Raw genomic sequence first — 20507 nt, 5'->3', positions numbered from 1 at the left:
ATGATCATGATCTTTTCCTCAAAGAAGTTCATGAATGTATCACTGCTGAAGTGAAAGCCATCCTCTCTTGGGGAATGCTGCTTTTTAGTTAGCTTTGCGACAGTATCAAAAATACATTTTGGATTGTTCTTATTTTCCTCAATTAAGTTGGAAAAATAGGATGATCGAGCAGCAGTGAGGGCTCTTCGATACTGCACGGTACTGTCTTTCCAAGATAGTCGGAGGACTTCCAGTTTGGTGTAGCTCCATTTCCGTTTCAATTTTCTGGAAGCTTGCTTCAGAGCTCAGGTATTTTCTGTGTACCAGGGAGCTAGTTTCTTATGACAAATGTTTTTTGTTGTTAGGGGTGCGTCTGCATCTAGGGTATTGCGCAAGGTTAAATTGAGTTCCTCAGTTAGGTGGTTAACTGATTTTTGTACTTGGGTCCTTCGGTAGGCGGGGGGGGGGGTCTGGAAGGGCATCTAGGAATCTTCGGGTTGTCCTAGAATTTATAGCACGACTTCTGATGATCCTTGGTTGGGGTCTGAGCAGATAATTTAATAAAATGGTAGTCCAGGATTATGAGGAAAAACATTAAGATCCACAACATTTATTCCACGGGACAAAACTAGGTCTAGAGTATGACTGTGGCAGTGAGTAGGTCCGGAGACATGTTGGACAAAACCCACTGAGTCGATGATGGCTCCAAAAGCCTTTTGGAGTGGGTCTGTGGACTTTTCCATGTGAATATTAAAGTCACCAAAAATGTGAATATTATCTGCCATGACTACAAGGTCTGATAGGAATTCAGGGAACTCAGTGAGGAACGCTGTATATGGCCCAGGAGGCCTGTAAACAGTAGCTATAAAAAGTGATTGAGTAGGCTGCATAGATTTCATGACTAGAAGCTCAAAAGACGCAAATTTGAAATTTGCTATTGTAAATGTTAGCAACACCACCGCCTTTGCGGGATGCGTGGAGGATATGGTCGCTAGTGTAACCAGGAGGTGAGGCCTCATTTATCACAGTAAATTCATCAGGCTTAAACCATGTTTCAGTCAGGCCAATCACATCTAGATTATGATCAGTGATTAGTTAATTGACTATAACTGCCTTGGAAGTGAGGAATCTAACATTAAGTAGCCCTATTTTGAGATGTGAGATATCACAATCTCTTTCATTAATGGCAGGAATGGAGGAGGTCTTTATTCCAGTTAGATTGCTAAGGCGAATACCGCCATGTTTAGTTTTGCCCAACCTAGTTCGAGGCACAGACATGGTCTCAATGGGGATAGCTGAGCTGACTACACTGACTGTGATAGTGGCAGACTCCACTAAGCTGGCAGGCTGGCTAACAGCCTGCTGCCTGGCCTGCACCCTATCTCAATGTGGAGCTAGGGGAGTTAGAGCCCTGTCTATGTTGGTAGATAAGATGAGAGCACCCCTCCAGCTAGGATGGAGTCCGTCACTCCTCAACAGGCCAGGCTTGGTCCTGTTTGTGGGTGAGTCCCAGAAAGAGGGCCAATTATCTACAAATTCTATCTTTTGGGAGGGTCAGAAAACACTTTTCAACCAGCGATAGAGTTGTGAGACTGCTGTAGAGCTCATCACTCCCCCTAACTGGGAGGGGGCCAGAGGCAATTACTCGATGCCGACACATCTTTCGAGCTGATTCACACGCTGAAGCTATGTTACGCTTGGTGACCTCTGACTGTTTCATCCTAACATCGTTGGTGCTGACGTGGATAACAATATCCCTATACTTTCTACATTCACCAGTTTTAGCCTTAGCCAGCACCATCTTCAGATTAGCCTTAACGTCGGTAGCCCTGCCCCCTGGTAAACAATGTATGATTGCTGGATGATTCATTTTAAGTCTAATACTGCGGGTAATGGAGTCGCCAATGACTAGGGTTTTCAATTTGTCAGAGCTAATGGTGGGAGGCGTCGGCGTCTCAGACCCCGCAACAGGAGGAGTAGAGACAAGAGAAGGCTCGGCCTCTGACTCCGACTCGCTGCTTAATGGGGAGAACCAGTTGAAAGTTTCTGTCAGCTGAATGAGCGACACCGGTTGAGTATTCCTACAGCATTTCCTTCCAGAAACCATGAGAAAATTGTCCGACTGCGGGGACTGTGCGAGGGGATTTATACTACTATATGTACTTACTAGTGGCACAGATGCTGTTTCGTCCTTTCCTACACTTAAATGACCCTTGCCTAATGATTTCGTCTGAAGCTGGGCTTGCAGCACAGCTATCCTCGCCGTAAGGCGATCGTTCTCCTGTATATTATGAGTGCAGCGACTGCAATTAGAAGGCATCGTGTTAATGTTACTACTTAGCTTCGGCTGGTGGAGGTCCTGACGAACCACGTCCAGATAAAGCGTCCGGTGTGAAAAAGTTGAATGAAAAAAATTCAAGCGAGGGGAGAAAAAAAACCATATAAACGGTAATTAAAAAGTAAAAACAGTCAAATTGGCAGGTAGCAAAGTAAGGTTAGCAAACAAAACGCACAGCAGCACATAAACAAGTCCATAAGTTGTGACCGGAAATTATAAGTGTATGTAAACTTCCAACTTGACTTGTAAGTAGTTTTGGGTTCCTCAGCATTTAACCTTCACTGTAGCCTCAATTTCCACCTTTCTCCTCGCAGCTCCTGAGGTGGAAAAATAACATCTGGCAAATGTTTTAAATCCTAATTGTAGTGTAACATTTTCCCCCTCTCCCCTCTCGCTCTCTCTTACCTCTCTCTAGCCTTATCTCATCCAGACGATACTACTTTGAGATCCTTCACAAGCAGGATGACAAGGGGTCCGACCACGTGGAGGTTGGGGTAAGTCCATACAACTTTATTCATTTATGGGGGGGCTAGGCTACTAGCTGAAGTTGTACGAAACTACTGAACTAGACCCTGTGTAAGTGCTCTCTAAACTCACTCAATACTGGGTCTCTGTCCCTCTCTCTCACCCTCCACCTCCCTCTTTATTTTGCTGTCTCTGTCAATTTCAATTTAAGGCCTTTATTGGCATGGGAAACATATGTTAACATTGCCAAAGTAAGTGAAGTAGATAATATACAAAATCCCTTCCCACTGCATGCAGACAGGTGGGCAGGGTACAGGGAGGGAACAGGCTGTGTTTGAAGTGGCGGAATGCTGAGAGAGAGAGAGACAGAGCGATGCTCATGTCATACGGTCACACCTTGTTGTTGTTGCCTCGGTCTGGGGCCAAGTTGAGTTGCTTATTCGCTCCTGAGTTCACTAATATTCCATCTAATATTTCTGGAAAATTTGGGGAAAGTTACCAGAATTTTGCAACCCTAGTTAGGACTTTTGAGTTTAACTATTGCATCTGTCCCTCTAACTCTCTTTCTCTCCTTTTCCCCCTGTCTCACTTTTTCACTCCTAGTTGTTTTGCGAACTCAATGTTCACTCTTTATGTAATGGAGAGAGCTAACTTAAGGGTAAAGTTTCAGAAAGTACTCCACACACCTGGTGTGTGTGTGTGTGAGTGACTGGGTAAGTGGGCTCGTTATAATACATGGTGTGGTGTGTTGTCTCAAAAAATGTGCTTTATTATCTCACATTGGATTCCCTTTTTTTCCCAAACTATCCAGAGGGTCTATCCCTGTCTCTCTTCATCTCCCTCTCTCTACATACATATACTGTATAGATTTATCTCTCTATCTCTTCTCTCTTCTCACACCCTCTCTATCTCTCTATTTCATGCCTCTCCTCTCTCTCTCCCTCACACCCTCTCTCTCTCTCTCTCTCTTACTATTCCTATACAGTAACACTTTCTGTCTATTCTGGGATGCTCGCTGCCTACTTCCAGACACATAGACCTAAGTGGGCTGTAGTCTCAAGTCAAATCAAATGTATTCGTCACATGCTTCGTAAACAAAAGGTATAGATTAACATTGAAATGCTTACTTACGGGTCCTTTTCCAACTATGTAGAGTCAAAGATAAAGATAACAAATAAAATAAAACATAAATAGTGACAAGGAGTAAATACACAGTGAATAATGAATCAAAATAATGAGTAAAAGTAACATGGCTATATACAGGGAGTACCAGTACCGAGTTGATGTGGAGGGATAGGAGGTAATTGAGGTAGCTACAGTGCATTCGGAAAGTATTCAGACCCCTTCCCTTTCTACATTTTGTTAAGTTACAGCCTTATTCTAAAATTGATTAAATAAAATGAATTCCTCATCAATCTACACACAATACCCCAGACTTGAACCGGATCGAACAGCTCTTGCAGTGGCTATTTTAGCATGTAATTCTTGGTGGGGCAAAAAAAAGAAAGTGGGATACATGCCACTGCACAACACTAAACAATATATGAATTGCACTATAATGGTGACAAACAGTGGCCACAAACTGTTAGGGCCTACATAAAGCCGTCCCAACATCTTACCACTGCTATACCTAGCTATCAGTGAAGCCTTGTCAGCCCCATTTACTGCCTTTAAAAAAAACATAGCTGATACGTCTGACTTGCTTAAACAAATGTGGTTTCTAATGACAATTGAAATGTACAAACTATGGCATAAAGGGATGACAAGCGGATAAGAGGCAATCCATAATTTTGACAGCTGATCGTCCTCGCAGTGGCAGGCCAGGTGTAACAACACCTACATCCGAACATCACACCTGCGGGACAGGTACAGGATGGCAACAACAACTGCCCGAGTTACACCAGGAACGCACAATCCCTCCATCAGTGCTCAGACTGTCCGCAATAGGCTGAGAGAGGCTGGACTGAGGGCTTCTAGGCCTGTTGTAAAACAGGTCCTCACCAGACATCACCGGCAACAACGTCGCCTATGGGCACAAACCCACCGTCGCTGGACCAGAAAGGACTGGCAAAAAGTGCTCTTCACTGACGAGTCGCGGTTTTGTCTCACCAATGGTGATGGTCAGATTTGCGTTTATCATCGAAGGAATGAGCGTTACACCGAGGCCTGTTCTCTGGAGCGGGATCGATTTGGAGGTGGAGGGTCCGTCATGGTCTGGGGTGGTGTGTCACAGCATCATCGGACTGAGCTTGTTGTCATTGCAGGCAATCTCAACGCTGTGCGTTACAGGGAAGACATCCTCCTCCCTCATGTGGTACCCTTCCTGCAGGCTCATCCTGACATGGCCTTCCAGTATGACAATGCCACCAGCCATACTGCTCGTTCTGTGAGTGATTTCCTGCAAGACAGGAATGTCAGTGTTCTGCCATGGCCAGCGAAGAGCCCGGATCACAATCCCATTGAGCACGTCTGGGACCTGTTAGATCGGAGGGTGAGGGCTAGAGCCATTCCCCCCAGAAATGTCCAGGAACTTGCAGGTGCCTTGGTGGAAGAGTGGGGTAACATCTCACAGCAAGAACCGGCAAATCTGGTGCAGTCCATGAGGAGGAGATTCACTGCCGTACTTGATGCAGCTGGTGGCCACACCAGATACTGACTGTTACTTTTGATTTTGACCCCCCCCCTTTGTTCAGGGACACATTATTCCATTTCTGTCTGTGGAACTTGTTCAGTTTATGTCTCAGTTGTTGAATCTTATGTTCATACAAATATTTACACATGTTAAGTTTGCTGAAAATAAACGCATTTGACAGGGAGAGGACGTTTCTTTTTTGCTGAGTTTATATTTTAAGAATATCATGGTATATAGTTGAACATTTTCGTTTCTCCATTCTTGTCTCAGAGCAGAGCGAAACGGTGCTGAAATTGTCGTCCACAAGCTATATATAAAGATATTTTGGAGTTGTTGTTTTTTTTTAAACGAGTGAGCGATTGTAATTTGAATAAAGGCAAAAATTATATTTATAAAGGCCAAAATATAGCCCTGCTAATATCCATTACGGATCTGTACAACGTGACCGTGTGTGTTTGAAAGAGCATTTTCCAGTAAGCAACAATTAGTTTATCGTCATTAGACAACTTTGTTCCAATATTTCTGTAATTCAGTGATATTTATTCTCAGAGTAATTCGTTATGGATCCATAACTAAATAAACATCTGCATTTTGAAAGAGTATTTTTATCATAATTTTATTAACGAAAGCATAAAGATGCTGATGAAGAAATACAGTACATGTTTTTATATTTAAATAATAAAGCATTTAAAGCATTTTGAAGATATAAGCCACCTGCATTTGTTTATTAGGCTACTGTGCAGTCTGACAAGAAAACAGTCCATCCTTAGAATAGCAGAATAGCAGAACAGCGTAACTGTCCGGACGGCCCTTGCTGTGCCTGGTGAGCAGTTGGTCAAGTTCTGTTGTCAGAAGAGGAATGGAAATGTCAGGGTGACCTGACGAACCACCAGGTATGTTGACTCTGCTTATCGGAGGTGGAGTTCCAGAGCTCACAGGCGTGCCTGGCATGGATTGTGACTCCATGTCGTTTCTCTTCAACGCGTCATTCTCCGCCTGACTCTCCACCAATGCCGCCTGGCTCTGGACCAATGCATCAGCTGTCGCCGTATCTCTGCCCTCAGATAATGTTTCCCTTTCTGCTGGTCCGCTTTCAATGACTCGATCTCGGTCTTCAAGTTTGAATCTGATCCATGTGCACCTTCATCAGATGAGCAGAATGGTACTGCACTGAGCCCCCATCGATTACAGTGGCCTATGATAGAAACGGTAGATAAATTAAGAATGAAAAGTGACCCCAACACACAAATGCTGTGTACACATTTGAAGAATCTAGCAAAACTAACGGTGTGGCCCATTGTCCAGCCCTTTGTCCACTGATCTCCAAGGATGGTTGTCGGCATGGTTGTATGCTCTGGAAAAACACATTCACATTTTTAGTACACAATAATTACATTTTTTATTTAATTATTGATTTTATTACACAGTATTCCTACACATTGATAGGCTATATATATATATTTTTTTTTAAAGAAAATACACTGAAACTAAAATACCTTTAGTTTTGGTGATCCTTTCAGCTCCGAATCATTTTCAAGTCCTCTCGTGGTTACATTCCTAACCCTGGAACGGGTAGCACCATAGAAAGAAGCTGGCTTGATGAAAACAATGTCCTTTTCGTCTGTTCTCTTCGGTCGCAATGTCATTTTTTTTTTTAGATAAACCACTCGTTTTTGAATAGTAACTGTGTTAAGGGTGGAGTTTGGGGTGGGGTGAGGAGTACTGGAAAGGTGTGACTTTCAGCTTACAATATTCCATAAGTATACAGCAGATCGCCGATTGTCCTCACTTTGATTATGCTGTAACAACATACTGTAGCACCATGACCAGGATCTCTATTCATTTAAGTGAGCAGACTAGGGCTTTCAGGAGGAACGGAAAATCTACTGGAGACATTTCAAAAATACTGGTAGACTTGGGGATTTTGGTCACGGACAGTGCTATTCCCAAATGTAACACTTTAGAGTACTTATTAAGCATCGGATACATTGCAAGTAGGGGGATGTTCACACCGACAGAAGCCGGGCTATAAAGAGTATTGTCCTGCTCATCGAGCTACAAGTGTTTGAAAACCTGTTTTCAAAATGCCACCAGCTGTCCATCACTACTGTAAATAAAAACACAGCATCTTGTTTACATTCTTTATTGTTTCCACAATGTCTCAAATCATTTGTATCTACCTTTCCAATTACTTTTAGAGTTTGGGATTTACAAATGTGTGCTTTTCATGTCATTTTTTCGTTAAATCCGGATTTAAGTATAACTTTTGACTGACGCTCTTTAGTGAGAGACTGGCAAGAACGTTTCCCTATTAAGCGCAATTATTGGTGCAATGCCAGTTGAGGCTGGCTCAGGTATTGAACCAGCATCTGTAGCAACACAGCTTGCACTGCTATACAGTGTCTTAGACCCCTGCGCCACTCAGGCACTGTACGACGTGACTGGTCGGGAGTAGGCTACAGTACTACAGAAAGAGCAAAATAATCCTAACATTTCCACACCCTAATTGTAGTCTAAGTTTCCCTTAGAATAAAAACCTTAGTGTGACAGTTTTAGTAAGTAATAATGAAGTTGTGCATATTTATCAGTTTCTATTTAGGTTTATGTCACCCATTCATGGTCAGTTAGAGACACATTAGTGCCTTGGGAGCCAAAAGCATAATCAGTGCTCTAACTCCCCCTTGTGGTGGTCTGAAGCAATGAATCAGTGACGCAGTGTAACGTACTGAACCACAAATTACCTCTAATTCCCGCAGCATAATCTCAGAACTTTTAGTTGAGCATCCACTGTGTCTAGCTAGGCTAACAGAGGCTGCAGTGCATGCATTTTCTCAACAACTATATTCAAAATATTAAGTAGCAGCCTGCCTACCTGTTGGGCTCTTGGTCATCGTAGCCTATCCTTCTCCTTTAACTTTTCATTTCGTCATTTTAATTCCCATCTTCCATTGATGAGATTTCTCATAACTTTTGCCTCACATGGAGTGAGGCTCTGTGACTGTTACTCTTGCTGCTTTAATGACTTATGATTGGCCAACATCAAGCTACATGCGCCACGCTCCACTCTTGTGAAAAGCAAGAGCAGAAGTCGCGTACGGATCTGTATGGGCCATTCCCGACAAGTCAGTTAAAATTACACATACCCGAGATCCATGGCAATCATATCAGATCCGATCCAGACCCGTGATATTATTTAGAATTCTGGATCTGGACCCGCTTGGGTCCCGGATCGGGTCTCGGGTATTCGGGTACAGGTGGATCCATGAAGACCTCTAACCAGGACGCGTACTTAGAGCACGCGCTGACCAGTTGGCCAGTGTCTTCACTGACATTTTCAACCTATCCCTGACCCGGTCTGTAATACCAACTTGTTTCAAGCAGTCCCTGTGCCCAAAGAATGCCAAGGTAACCTAACTGAATTATTATTGCCCCGTAGCACGCACATCTATAGCCATGAAATGTTTTGAAAGGCTAGTCATGGCCTACATCAACACCATCATCCCAGACACCCTCGACCCACTAAAATGATCATACCGCCCCAACAGATCCACAGATGACGCAATCTCTATTGTGCTCCACACTGCCCTCACCAACCTGGACAAAGGGAATACCTATGTAATAATGCTATTCATTGACTACAGATCAGCATTCAACACCATCGTCCCCTCCAAGCTTATCACCAAGCTCAGAACCCTGGGACTGAACACCTCCCTCTGCAACTGGATCCTGGACTTCCTGACAAGTCACCCTAAGGCGGTGAGGGTAGGCAACAATACATCTGCCACGCTGACCATCAACACGGGGGCCCCTCAGGGGTGTCTGATTAGCCCCTGTGTTCACCCATGACTGTGTTGCCATGCATGACTCCAACACCATCATCAAGTTTGCTGACAACACAACAGTGGTAGGACTGATCACCCATGACGATGACCTCTCCCTCAATGTCAGCAAGACAAATGAGTTGATCATGGACTACAGGAAACAGAGGGGCGAGCACGCCCCCCCCCCCCCCCCCCCCCCCCATCCACATTGATGGGGCTGTAGTGGAGCTCGTCGAGAGCTTCAAGTTCCTTGGTGTCCACATCACTAAGGAATTAACATGGTTCACACACACCCACACGGTTGTGAAGAGGGCACGGCAGTGCCTCTTCCCTCTCAGGAGGGTGAAAAGAATTGGCATGGGCCCTCAGATCCTCAAAAAGTTATACAGTTGCACCATTGAGAGTATTTTGACTGGAAGCATCACCACTTGGTTTGCCAACTTCAAGGCACCTGACCACAAGGCGCTACAGAGGGTGGTGAGTATAGCCCAGTACATCACTGGGGCTGAGCTCCCTGCCACCCAGAACCTCTGTACCAGGCAGTGTCAGAGGAAGGCCCAAAAAATTGTCAAAGACTCTAGTCACCCAAGCTGTAGGCTGTTCTCTCTGCTACCACACAGCCATAAGACTGCTAAACAAGACTGCTTAATAGCTAATCAAATGGCTACCCGGACTACCTGCATTGACCCTTTTGTTGCACTAACTCTCTTGCACTGACTCTATACACACAGACACACACTGGACTCTACCCACACACTCACACATACTTACACTGACACCCCAATACACGCACACATTACATACACCCCAACACACACAACATGAGCAAACATGCCTTCTGATGCCACAAACAATCACACACAATAATATATGACCAGCTCGGAAACCAGGTTGCATAGTGGAGAAGGTATGGTGGGATTCGAAATGGTCGGTGATCTGTTTGTTAACTTTGCTTTCGAAGATTTAAGAAAGGCAGGGCAGGATGGATATAGGTTTATAGCAGTTTGGGTCTAGAGTGTCTCCCCCTTTGAAGAGGGGGATGACTGCGGCAGCTTTCCAATCTTTGGGAATCTATTACGATACGAAAGAGAGGTTGAACAGGCTAGTAATAGGGGTTGCAACAATTTCGGCGGATACTTTTAGAAAGAGAGGTTCCAGATTGTCTAGCCCAGCTGATTTGTAGGGATCCAGATTTTGCAGCTGTTTCAGAAGATCAGCTGACTGGATTTGGGTGAAGGAGAGGTGGGGGGGGGGGGGGGGGGGGGCTTGGGCAAGTTGCTGCAGGGGGTGCAGAGCTGTTGGCCGGGGTAGGGGTAGCCAGGTGGAAAGCATGGCCAGCCGTTAAAATGATCGATTATCGTAGATTTATCGATGTTGACAGTGTTTCCTAGCCTTAGTGCAGCTGGTAGGAGGTTCTCTTATTCTCCATGGACTTTACAGTGTCCCAGAACGTTTTGGAATTAGTGCTACAGGATGTAAATTTCTGTTTGAAAAAGCTAGCCTTAGCTTTCCTAATGGACTGTGTGTTCCTGACTTCCCTGAAAAATTGCATATCGCGGGGGCTATTCGATGCTAATGCAGAACGCCACAGGATTTTTTTTGTGCTGGTCAAGGGTAGTCAAGTCTGGGGTGAACCAAGGGCTATATCTGTTCTTAGTTCGACATTTTTTGAATGGGGCATGCTTATTTAAGATGGTGAGGAAAGCACTTAAAGAGCAACCAGGCATCCTCTACTGACGGTATGAGGTCAATATCCTTCCAGGATACCCCGGCCAGGTTGATTAGAAAGACCTGCTCGCTGAAGTGTTTTAGGGAGCATTTGACAGTGAAGAGGGGTGGTCGTTTGACCGCGGACCCATTATGGACACAGGCAATGATCGCTGTGATCCTGGTTGGAGACAGCAGAGGTGTATTTAGAGGGCAAGTTGGTCAGGATGATATCTAAGAGGGTGCCTATGGTTACGGATTTAGGGTTGTACCTGGTAGGTTCCTTGATAATTTGTGTGAGATTGAGGGCATCTATCTTAGATTGTAGGACGGCCGGAGTGTTAAGCATGTCCCAGTTAGGTCACCTAACAGTATGAGCTCTGAAGATAGAAGGGAGGCAATCAATTCACATATGGTGTCCAGGGCACAGCTGGGGGCTGAGGGGATTCTATAACAAGCAGCAACGGTGAGAGACTTGTTTCTGGAAAGGTGGATTTGTAGAAGTAGAAGCTCGAATTGTTTGGGCATAGACCTGGATAGTGTGACAGAACTCTGCAGGAAATCTCTGCAGTAGATTGCAACTCCGTCCCCTTTGGCAGTTCTATCTTGTCGGAAAATGTTGTAGTTAGGGATGGAGATTTCAGGATTTTTGGTGGCTTTCCTAAGCCAGGATTCAGACACGGCTAGGACATCAGGGTTGCCGGAGTGTGCTAAAGCAGTGAATAAAACAAACTTAGGGAGGAGGCGTCTGATGTTAACATGCATAAAACAAAGGCTTTTACGGTTACAGAAGTCAACAAATGAGAGCACCTGGAGAATAGGAGTGGTGCTGGAGGCTGCAGGGCCTGGGTTAAACTGTAATTCACCAGAGGAACAGAGGAGGAGTAGGATAAGGGTAAAGGCTATAAGAACTGATCGTCTAGTGCGTTCGTAACAGAGAGTAAAATGAGCAGATTTCTGGGCATGGAAGAATAGAGTCAAGGCATAATGTACAGACAAGGGTAAAATGTGAGTACAGTGGAGGTAAACCTAGGCATTGAGTGACAATGAGATAGGTTTTGTCTCTAAAGGCACCAGTTAAGCCAGGTGAGGTCACCGCATGTGTTGGGGGTGGGACAAAAGGGCTATCTAAAGCATATTGGGTAGTGCTGGGGGCTCTACAGTGAAATAAGACAATAATAACTAAACTAAACAGCAATAGACAAGGCATATTGACATTAGGGAGAGGCATGTGTCACCGAGTGATCATAGGGTCCAATGAGTAGCAATAGGTGAGTCAGGGAGCCGTTCAGTAGTCGCTACTACGCTAGGAGAGATGGAGACACGGCCATTCAGACAGCTAACGGGCCGGGGCTAGGAGATGGGCCTTCGGCGATGTTGCAACGGAAGAGCCTGTTGAAACCACCTCGGACGATTACATCGGCAGACCAGTCGTGATGGTTCGGCGGGGCTCCGTGTCGGCAGTAAAGGGTCCAGGCCAATTGGCAAAAGAGGTATTGTAGCCCAATAATTAGCTGGTGGACCTCTACGGGAGGTCTCTCTACGGGAGATGGTCCTAGCTCGAGGCTAGCTCAAGGCTAACTGGTGCTTGCTTCAGGACAGAGACATTAGCCAGGAGTAGCCACTCGGATTGCAGCTAGCTTGCTGCGATGATCCGGTGTAAAGGTTCAGAGCTAAGCGGTAGGAATCCGGAGATGTGGTAGAGAAAAAGCAGTCCAATATGCTCTGGGTTGATATTGCGCTGTGCAGACTGGCAGTTATTGACCGAGCTGAGGCTGGCTGGTGTCCGAGTTAGCCACTGCTAGCGGCCTTCACCGTTAACTGACTACTAGCTAGTAGCTAGTTAGCTGGCTAGCTTCTGATGGGGGTTCCGGTTCTAAAGTATAAAAATTGCAGATCCGTACCGCATTGAGTGAGGCAGGTTGCAGGACAGTATATTCAGTCCGTAGATGGAAAGTGAGATTAAAATGTATACGAAATATATACGAAAACAAAATGAGGAATACGATATTTACATGGGACAGGAGAAGAGAAAACACACGTCTGACTGCTACGCCATCTTGGAACGCCACGGTCTGTGGCAATGGCGGTCCATTTGTTTGCCCACATAGTCTCGTCAGGTTGCTCCCAAGCCGCCGCTTACACTTTCGAGTCCAGGGGATTAGGGCCTGGTCCGGAGTAAGCTGAACGTCCAGAGCTGCCTACTTGCTGAAGTAAAAATGTGTATCCAGACAGACAGACATATATGAGACATTGAGGTGGGCCCATCATCCACACACCATCTCTGCTGCCCAGGTTGTCATGGAAATTCGAAACTGAACAGAGATGGAACTCTGAGATGGCTGGTGATGATGACATTCTGTGTTGGTTTCATTGTAATGTTTGGAGAAAAGCAATCGAGAGAGAGAGAGAGAGCATGCGCATGTACGCTTGTGTCTGTGTACGTGTGTGCATGCATGCAAGCGTATACGTGCATGTGCTCATGCATATGTGCGTGTATGTGAGTGTCCAACTTCACTCGGACACACTGGCATTTGTACCTTCCTAACACACAGCTGGCCTTGGTTTATGTGGAGACAAAGAGCGGCTGAACAGACCTGCCTAAGAGAGGGAGAGAAGAGGAGGAGAAGGTGAGAGGAGAGGGGATGGAAGGTAGAGGAAGGGAGAACATGGAGGGAATAGAGGGGGTGAGGAGAAGAGAAGAGGAGAGAGAGAAAGAGAAAGAGAAAGTGAGAGGAGAGGAAAATGTGAACTTTCAACTTTATTTGAAAAGATGGATAGAGGGAGGGAGACAGCGAGTAAAGGAGAAATCAATGGATCTATGGTTGCCTTTTCTTTCCACTTCATGGTATTTCTGAGTCAAACTATATAAGCTTTATATCATCATCATCAGTGTCATAAAGACGGCAGCCATTATTTTGAAGAACCTGATTATATCGATAGTAGCAAGGTCATACTGGCACCTGTCTCCATTCTCCTCTCAAATGTGTCCTAAATGGCACCCACTTCCCTATATTTAATGTACTTACTTTTAACCAAGGACAAAAGTAGTGCACTACATAGGGACTAGGATGGAGGGTGCCATTTGGGGCACAACCTGAGACTGCACAGAGAATAGGAAACCAACCCCAGAGGCTGTAAAAGTGGGTTTGAACTGCATAGAAAAGACACGCTGCAAATCATGAGTGTGTGTGTGTATATATATTGCTGTGTGTGTATATATAGCTGTGTGTGTGTGTGTCTATGTGTGTGTGTGTGTGTGCGTGTGTGAGAGAGAGCTATCTTCCTGGCTACACTGGCTTAGCAAGGCCCCTGTGCTGGATTTAATAGTGGAATTAATTTCACACTTCACCAGAAACAGCAGATTTACTGTGACTAGGCCGCCGCAGCCGCATTAGCCAGTGGGCGCAATAAATCGCAGTGACCAAGACACTGATTTATAAAGGAAAAGATAGAAACGGATTCACACTCGTCTTTATACTGAAATGCCCACGATACCATGGCTAAAGGTATAATGTCCCTCTGGGGAGCTGTTGATCAGCTTGAGATGTTTTGTTAGCATTAGTTTCAGGAGTTAGAAGCTATGCGTAACTTTTGCCTATGTGGGTACCCTTGAGGGGGCCCCCTAAATGGACAGAAATATTGTGCAGAAATTACCTTATTGGATAGAAAAGTACAGACCTCCCCACCCGCATGAGCAAAAGCAAAGTACAGTACAGTATAGTACAGTGGCGGTCAGTGCCATTTAAGAGGAGGGAGAACGATTTTTTTCCAAAAGCATGGCCTTATTTCTATTACAGCATATTGGATGACAATTGGCTAATTCATCCCCCTTCCTCTCCCCTGTAACTATTCCCCAGGTTTTAATCAGTTATTTGGTGACGTGATTATATTTAGTGTAGTTTTACCTAAAAAGTTTAACTTTTTTAATATTTTACAAATGACATTTTTATGAAATTCACTGAAATTCAATTCGCCTCCACTGGTACAGTATGTTTGCCTAAAACAATGGATTTGTGTGATTTCATGAGATAAGAAATGTGTATATGAACCACACAGCTAACATTAACACCAACATTTTACGAAAAAGAAATTGCAACTAAACGTCCATGTGGATCTTTAAAAGAGAGCGAATAAAAACAGCAACAAGCCTGTCAGAAAAGTCCAAGCAACTCCCTCCTGGCAAAGGGGGCTGGAAATTACAACAGACTCCCTTCTTTTCACTCTCATCCACTCTTATGGACTAAATCAAATCAAGGTTTATTTATACAGCACATTTCAGACATGAAATGCAATGCAATGTGCTTTACAGGGGGGGGGGGGGGGGTGAATAATGAAAATAAAATATGAAATATTTACTACACCACAAACGTAAGATTTTTAGAATGACACAAACTGAACAACTTAAATAGGGGGAGCAGTTAGCATTTTTTTTTTCCGGGTGTCGCCAAATTAAACTGCCTCGTGCTCAATTCTTGATCGTACAATATGCATATTATTAATTCTATTGGATAGAAAACACTCTCTAGTTTCTATAGCCGTTGGAATTTTGTCTGTGGGTGACCCAGAACTCTTTCTACAGCGAAATCCATGACAGGTACTGCGATGGTCTGAGAGCGAAGCTCTGATTTCAGATCAGTTTTAAAAGTCTGTGTATATCCTATGGAACGACATGAACTGCACCCGCCTTCCCCTGGATGTCAGTAACCAATGAGAAGTGGAATGGGCTTTCTGCGTAGCTCTCAGAGGTTATAAAAGGCCAAGGAGTGAGGGTAGCCCCCCTTTCGACTCTTGCCATTACGCAGAAGAGGACCTCGGGATGCCATTTTCAGAGGCTCGGTTATCAACGTGAAATGTATCCGTCTGTAATTTAATTCGATATAGGAGTTAGAAACATCGTAACGTAGTTAATTTAAACCGTTTTATAGCAATTTATATCCGTTTAGTGCGATTTTGAGGAATTTATATGTGATGCTCTTTGAAGCTTTGGGCACGTTTCGGGGTCCCGGTCGAACGTTAGTGGGCATTTCGACGGACAGAGGACATCTTTCGACCAAAAGAAGATTAGACCCAAGAAAGGATACATTGCCCAAGAATCTGATGGAAAATCACCTCATAGTAAGAAATATTTAATATGATAAATCGTTGTTCTGTCGAAATATTTTAAACGCATATTGCGCCATTTTGTTTTGTATCCCTTCGCTTGGCGAACCCTGTATTGCACAGTAAGGATAATTTTAGAAATGTAAATCAGCGATTGCATTAAGAACTAATTTGTCTTTCGATTCCTGTCAACCCTGTATTTTTTAGTCAAGTATATGATTAGCTTTCGATTAAACTAGATCACTATGAAAGATGGCGTCCGACATGTTGAGGCTTGATTTGCTACTATTTTCATTGTATAACCACGTTTTTTTATGGCTAAATATGCACATTTTCGAACAAACTCTATATGTATGTTGTAATATGATGTTACAGGAGTGTCAACGGAAGAATTCTGAGAAGGTTAGTGAAAAAATTTATATATTTTGGCGATGATTACGTTATCGCTCTCTTTGGCTTGAATCGATGCTCTGGTAATGTTTGCACATGTGGTATGCTAACTTATCGATTTATTGTGTTTTCGCTGTAAAACGCTTAGAAAATCTGAAATATTGTCTGAAATCACAAGATCTGTGTCTTTCCATTGCTATGCTTTGTCTATTTTTATGAAATGTTTTATGATGAGTAAATTGGTCATACACGTTGCTCTCTGTAGTAATTCTAGTCGCTTTGGTGAGATTTGTGTTGGTGGCTGCAATGGCAAACTATGATTTATACCTGAAATATGCACATTTTTCTAACAAAACCTATCCTATACCATAAATATGTTATCAGACTGTCATCTGATGAGGTTTTTTCTTGGTTAGTGGCTATCAATATCTTAGTTTAGCCGAATTGGTGATAGCTACTGGTGTTGAGAAAAAATGGTGGACAAAGAAAAAGGGTGTCTTTTGCTAACATGGTTAGCTAATAGATTTACATATTTTGTCTTCCCTGTAAAACATTTTAAAAATCTGAAATGGTGACTTTATTCACAAGATCTGTATCTTTCATTTGGTGTCTTGGACTTGTGATTTAATGATATTTAGATGCTACTATTTAAATGTGACGCTATGCTAGTGATGCTAATCAGTGTGGGGGGGTGGGGGGTGATCCCGGATCCGGGTTTCTGAGGCAGTAAAAGTTAAAAGCACCCTAAGGAAAAGCTAAGCTAAAAAGATGTGTTTTAAGATCTCTTTTAAATGTGTCCTCAGTTTCGGCCCCCCTCAGGTTTTCTGGCAGGCTATTCCAAAGGCTGGGGGCATAATAACTAAAGGCTGTCTCTCCATGCCTCTTGGTGCTAGGCTTTGGAATAGGTCAAAGGCCAGTGCCAGAGGACCTGAGGGACCTACTGTGTACATAACTTTAAAAGCCTGTCTGACATGTATCGGGGTGCACAATCGTGGATTGATTTAAAAACCAATAAAATAATATTTCAATTCATTCTAAAACTCACAGGCAGCCAGTGTTTAAAACTGGTGTAATATGTGCTCTTTCAATTTCAAAGGTTTTACTGAGTTATTGTTCATATTGTCACGGATCCCTCCGGAACTTTCATTACGCACACCTGTACCATATTCCCACTGATTGGTACTTGTAGAAGTGTGCCCTTTGGTTTCCGTTGGGCTGTCGATTATTGGTGCGTGTGAGTACCTGTGCTGTGTGTTTTGGCTTTCGTGCCATTGTGGAGTGCGCAAATGATTACGGGTTTAGTCCTGTGTGATAATCATTGTGCGCTAGTGATATTTATTCGAGGTACTCCTCTCTCTTTTGTTTGGGTTTCAACCATGTGTGTTGCATAGTGTTTGGTCTTCGTCCCCGTGGCCTTACACGGCACTCCGTAATTTGGGGTATAATATAGCTCCAAAACCGCCATAAAAAAGCCAGACTACGGTTTGGGGACAAAGATCGTACTTTTTGTCCCCAAATCGGGGACAAAAAAATAGAACTGTTTGGCATAATGAAAAATAGAACTGTTTGGCATAATGACCATTGTTATGTTTGGAGGGAAAAGGGGGACACAGGGGTGGCACACAGGGGTGGCAGCATCATGTTGTGGGGGTGATTTGCTGCAAAAGGTACTGGTGCACTTCACAAAATAGATGGCATCATGAGGCAGGAAAATTATGTGGATATATAAGCAACATCTCAAGGCATCAGTCAAGAAGTTAAAGCTTGGTCGCAATTGGGTCTTCCAAATGGACAATGACCCCAAGCATACTTCCAAATTTGTGGCAAAATGGCTTAAGGACAACACAGTCAAGGTATTGGAGTGGCCATCACAAACCCTGACCTCAATCCTGTAGAAAATGTGTGGGCAGAACTGAAAAAGTGTGTGTGAGCAAGGAGGCCAACAAACCTGACTCAGTTACACCAGGTCTGTCAGGAGGAATGGGCCAAAATTCACCCAACTTATTGTGGGAAGCTTGTGGAACGCTACCCTAAAAGTTTGAACCAAGTTAAACATTTTAAAGGCAATGCTATCAAATACTAATTGAGTGTATGTAAACTTCTGACCCACTGGGAATGTGATGAAAGAAATAAAAGCTGAAATAAATAATTCTCTCTGCTATTATTCTGACATTTCACATTCTTAAAATAAAGTGGTGATCCTAACTGACCTAAGACAGGGAATTTTTACTAGGATTAAATGTCAGGAATTGTGAAAAACTGAGTTTAAATGTATTTGGCTAAGGTGTATGTAAACTTCTGACTTCAACTGTATGTTGCACATAACTGGGAAATGATCACTGCCTATTGTGGATTATATCTTCACACCCACTCACATATACCAGCAATGGAGAAGGACACCAATGTAAGATCTAAACATGACAATGTACCTCTAGTCACATTTACCCGTGTCCCCCAACCTTAATTTAATCAAATTTGTCCCCTCCGCTCCGTAACATCTTCAACCACTAAACCATTGGCTTGAGTTATCTTAGATTGATTCTGGGGATTTTGAGGAAATGAAATAGGCTTCCGTGTCTACAGTGTCTCATGGGAGACAAACATCATTAACCAAATGCGGAATCGGTCAGGCAACCCACCTCCAAGACTGAAAACGTGTTTTTCTAATGAGCAACAGAAAAACACACGTGCCACTCTTTAAATAGTGTATTGTACTCTTCCCTTGTTCCCCCATAGTAGTTGTAACATCTGTCTTGTTTTGCTGTCCACTCTGCCAGAGGGCTCTCACTATTTACAGCTCTGCCAATTACAGATTTCAGCCAGGTGTGTGTGTGTGTGTGTGTGTGTGTGTGTGTGTGTGTGTGTGTGTGTGTGTGTGTGTGTGTGTGTGTGTGTGTGTGTGTGTGTGTGTGTGTGTGTGTGTGTGTGTGTGTGTGTGTGGAGAAAGCACAGTACATCTCTCCACTCTGACCTCACTGAGTAAACTGTCTGCCTGGGATTTTCCACTGGACTGTCCTTTTCCCATTCAAAGGCCTTCTCTTTCCTCTCATGTCCTGGTGAAAGAACTAGAGACGTTTCTGCCATTTTCTGTTGCTGTTGTTTTTCTCTGACCTTTTCTGGTCAGGAGAGAGGGGAGTAGAGCTTTTTCAGAAGTAGTTATAAAGGAGAGGAGATGAGGAGAATAGGGAGAGAGTGTAGGGAGAGAAAATGGGGAAGGGTTTGAGAACGTGAAGAAGAGGAGGGTAAAGGTTAGGGGTGAAAGCAGACCTGGGTTCAAGTACTATTTAGGGTATTTCAATTACCTTTGTGGACATTTGGAATAAGTATTTCGATTTTGAAAAGACAAGTAGTTGGAATATTTGGAAATACACTTGGAAAATATTTACTTTGAAATAGTTGGCTATTTATAGGAAATTATTTGAAAATACTAAAATACACAGAAAATAAGTATTTAAATAACAAATACTCAAATACACATGTATTTGAACCCAGGTCTGAGTGATAGTGTGGCTATATGGGGTGGGATTTAAACATGGGAGAAGAGATGTGAAAAGGAGGAGATTTAAAGGATGACAGGATGCAGGAAGAGTGGTTTAATAGAATAAAGGAAGGAGTGAGATGAGTTTGAATAATCCACAAAAAGGTGCTTTACTTTTCGTTCATTCAATTGTATTTATACTCTTTTGTTCATTTAAAGTTTATTCAACAGAGGCAGTAGGACTTGGTGCTGTGTGTGTACATGGTATTGCTTTTTTAAAGATGAATTCAATTATGGTTTACACTTAAAAAATGTCAGACACAGTCATTCGATTTTCATTACCTGCTGTGTACCGAGGTGAAACGAAAATCCGGTCATCTCAATTGTGCCCCCTGGCTTTGGAACACTATGGAACAGAGTTGAGGAGAACGTAAAACAAATGTACAAAACATAAATAAAGAGAAACTCACACTCTCTCTGTAGCAATAAATATTCAGACAAAAATTCTGCAAACCACAGGGATGAAAAATATAGCCCCTGTCCAAAAGAACCAGTGTGCGTGCGTGCGTGCGTGCGTGCGTGCGTGCGTGCGTG

General features: G+C 43.6%; 1 protein-coding gene across 1 annotated transcript in view; it reads left to right on the top strand.

The window, feature by feature from the left end:
* b4galnt4a (beta-1,4-N-acetyl-galactosaminyl transferase 4a) overlaps positions 1–20507 on the top strand; it is a 188217-nt gene that overhangs the window by 115482 nt on the left and 52228 nt on the right. Inside the window, exon 6 of the mRNA XM_039017968.1 lies at positions 2733–2811. Coding sequence (XP_038873896.1) covers positions 2733–2811 — 79 coding nt within the window. The remainder of the gene's footprint in view (positions 1–2732; positions 2812–20507) is intronic.

The sequence above is a fragment of the Salvelinus namaycush genome, chromosome 21 (genome assembly GCF_016432855.1).
Source record: "Salvelinus namaycush isolate Seneca chromosome 21, SaNama_1.0, whole genome shotgun sequence".
NCBI classification, from domain to species: Eukaryota; Metazoa; Chordata; class Actinopteri; order Salmoniformes; family Salmonidae; genus Salvelinus; species Salvelinus namaycush.
The sequence above is the reverse complement of the archived record's forward strand: the minus strand, read 5'-3'. Positions and strand labels throughout refer to the sequence as shown.